The sequence below is a fragment of the Nothoprocta perdicaria genome, unplaced genomic scaffold (assembly GCF_003342845.1).
Source record: "Nothoprocta perdicaria isolate Ctin4 unplaced genomic scaffold, notPer1 scaffold_33, whole genome shotgun sequence".
Lineage (NCBI taxonomy): Eukaryota > Metazoa > Chordata > Aves > Tinamiformes > Tinamidae > Nothoprocta > Nothoprocta perdicaria.
This window is the reverse complement of record NW_020455566.1, coordinates 3,221,997-3,224,803: the sequence shown is the minus strand read 5'-3', so window position 1 is coordinate 3,224,803 and position 2,807 is coordinate 3,221,997. Positions and strand designations below refer to the sequence as shown.

The window sequence follows — 2,807 nt, the reverse complement described above, 5'->3', positions numbered from 1 at the left end:
GCTGCCGTCAAGCGGCGCGCGGCTGTCGCGGCTCCGCGGGCGCTCGGCGGCGTCGCGTGAAGGGCACGGGCCGCGGCAGCGGAGCGGCCGCCATGCCCTTCTGGGACCTGCAGCGGCAGCTGGGCATCGACGTGGACCGCTGGCTGCTGCGGCAGAGCACGGCGCAGCCCTACGGCTCGGCCGCCGCCTGCCACGCGTTCGAGCGCGAGTGGGTGGCGTGCGGGCACGGGCTGGGCCGCACGCGCGCGGCCCGCGAGTGCGCCATCGAGTACGAGGATTTCCTCGAGTGTATGCACCGCACCAAGATGGTGAGACCCGGCCCGCCGCGGGGGCCCCGTCCCCGTCCTGGGCCCTCCCCTCCCTGTTCTGGGGCCCCCGTCCCCGCCGTGGGGGCCCCTGTCCCCATCCTGGGGTCCCCGTCCCCGCCGTGGGGGTCCCTGCCCCACCATGGAGCTCGCTACCTCGTCATGGGCCCACCCATCCTGGTGATGAGGCCTCCATCCCATCATGCCCTCCCCATTCCCCTCATCCCTGTCGTGGGCCCCCCCTTCCCGTTATGGGGTGCCCGTCCCCAATATGAGCCTCTGCTCCCCCCTGTAGAGCCCTCGTCTCCGTTGTCGGGTACCCATGTGCACTGTAAGCCCCTGTCCTCCTATTTCCACCCCGCCTTCATTATGGACCTGCTCTTATAGGACGCCCTGTTATGGGGCACCCTTCTACAGGGCCCCTCTCCTATTGATGGCCCCCTCCCTGTTACAGGGCGCACCCCCTCCCCTGTTTTGAGACCCTCTCCCATTATAGACCCCCCCACCACCACCATTATAGGACCCCCATCCAAGCCCCCCCATCCCTGCAGTGTCCCCGCTCAGGCCTCTCTGTCCCCGCAGGCCGCCCGGCTCAAAGCGATCCTGGAGCAGCGCAACAAGCTCATGCGGGAGGGCCGCTACTCGCCGCCCGAGCACCACCAGGGCAAGGAGGAGCCGCGGCCCTGACCGCCCCGCGCGCGGCCGCCCGGCACGGCCAGCGCCCCGGCCCCCGCCGCCACCGCTGTCGTTTCCGCCAGTAAACGCCGCTCTCGGCCGCCCCTTGCCTCTCTCGAGTGGTTTTGTTCCCAGTAAGACGTGGCTTAAGCTCCTCCGTGGGTGTCGGCGCTGCCCGCAAGCGCTGCCCCGATGTGAGGTTGGCGCTCAGAGCTCCCCAGCGCCAGCGGCTGCCGTTGGAATGAGAGGAACCCCCCAGGAGCAACAGCTGCTCTTGAAAACCCCTCCCGACCGTGCCCAGGGTGGCCCTGCGGCTGCGCCAGGCTGGTTCCCAGGACCATTCCAGGTGGGGAGGTTGGTGCATGGGGGGAAAACCTGCAGAAAACAACTCCCTTTCCTGGAGATCTGCGGAAAGAGTTAACAAGTGGCCTCTTTGTGCCCTTTCTGTTTGGAGAGAGGTGAGCAGCCTTTGCTGGTAGCTGCACGACTTTGTTTTTTAAATCCTGTGCATCAGCGCAATCCATTGAGCTGTGCGTGCTGGCCCTGCTGCCAGCGCCCGTCCCTCCGGAGCCGCCACCGGCTGCTCGCTGTCCCGGGGACCCCGGGCCCTGCGCGGCCGGTGCCACTTTGTCACAGGTACCACCTGGCAGCGGAGATGGGAAATGGCCACAGCTTAATCCAGGATATTAATATGGGTGATGGCGGGGTTAGGGCCTGATCTTTGGTGCAGGTGGAGCCCAGAAGGTTCGTCAGCCTCGCAGATCCCCTGCGCTGGGGTCACGAGAGGTGGGGAGAGCAGCTCCCTGCGGCCCGTCACGGAGCCGGGAGGTGACGGCGGCGGCTGGCGCTCCTGAGGGCAGATTTACCGCACGGCACTTACCGTGACCCGCTGGGCGCTCGGCGTCCGTCTCTGCCTCTGCAGAGCTGGAAGGAGGCTCCTCTCTTGGGAGGACCGGGCTGGAGTCCTGCTGTGTGAAAACGCAGCACCCGCCATTGCCTGGGCTGCGCAAGGGTGCACATGGACGGAGCAGAGCCCCGAACACGGCGGCTTGGCCACGGTTCCACGACATCCCTCCCCAGCACATGGATCCCTCCTGGAGACAGGAATGGTCTTGCAAACAGCCCAGACTCAGTGCCCGAGTTTCTCCTCCTCAGGGTTTCCACTCCAGCTCAGGGATTTTTCCTTCCTGCTCCTCTTGTTGGAAGAAAAGCTGGAGCTGGAGCCGGGCACCAGAGCGAGCCCAGCCCGGCAGCTGGATCGATGCGGAGCCGAAGGTGCCCACACTTTACGCAACGCTCCCGCAAGCCGCAGGGAGCTTCTTTGGTGATTGCTTTATTTTTAATACGACAGCTGTGCATGAGAGATTAATTTGGATGGGAAACCTGACGTAAGAACGCAGCTCGGGATATAAAAGCAGGTGAGGGGAAGCTCCCTGTGTGGAGAGTGGGAAGAGCCGCATGCAGATGTGGAAGCTTCCCGGTGGGAAGCCTGCGAGTCCCTTGGTGGGAGCAGAGGCATTAATGGGAGGGAGACCAGGGTGTCCCGGGATGCCCAAGGAGCGTTGTGTGACCCACCTGGCGCTGCCTTTGGCTTCCGTGCGGTATTGAATTGTAGGGAGCAGAGCCGGCACAACAGCCTTTAAACCTTGAGAAGCGGCCCTGTGTCCTTGTCATTAGCATTGCTCCTTGGGGATGCAGCGAAAAGCTCCCCAGGGAGCAGGTGGGTCTGCAAGGAGGGGAAATGCCAAAATCCCGGAGCCGCTGCGGGCGTCGGGGCCTCTCGTCCCCTCCCGCCAGCCAGGATGGTGCAGGAGATGCCGAACCGCG

At 65.2% G+C, this 2,807-nt stretch overlaps 1 protein-coding gene across 1 annotated transcript; it reads left to right on the top strand.

Annotated features, from left to right (window-relative positions):
• The first annotated feature begins 87 nt into the window (after positions 1 to 87).
• Positions 88 to 992, top strand: NDUFS5 (NADH:ubiquinone oxidoreductase subunit S5). Its single transcript, XM_026043372.1, has 2 exons — positions 88 to 308; positions 888 to 992. Exons 1-2 carry the CDS (start codon positions 93 to 95, stop codon positions 990 to 992), a joined length of 321 nt encoding a protein of 106 aa, XP_025899157.1. The 5' UTR covers positions 88 to 92.
• The last annotated feature ends 1,815 nt before the right edge of the window (positions 993 to 2,807 follow it).

Coding starts and splice junctions, on each gene's coding strand:
- NDUFS5 (XM_026043372.1), top strand. CDS start 93: ATGCCCTTCTGGGACCTGCAGCGGCAGCTGGGCATCGACGTGGACCGC. Junction 309..887: donor GTATGCACCGCACCAAGATG/GTGAGACCCGGC, acceptor CTGTCCCCGCAG/GCCGCCCGGCTCAAAGCGAT.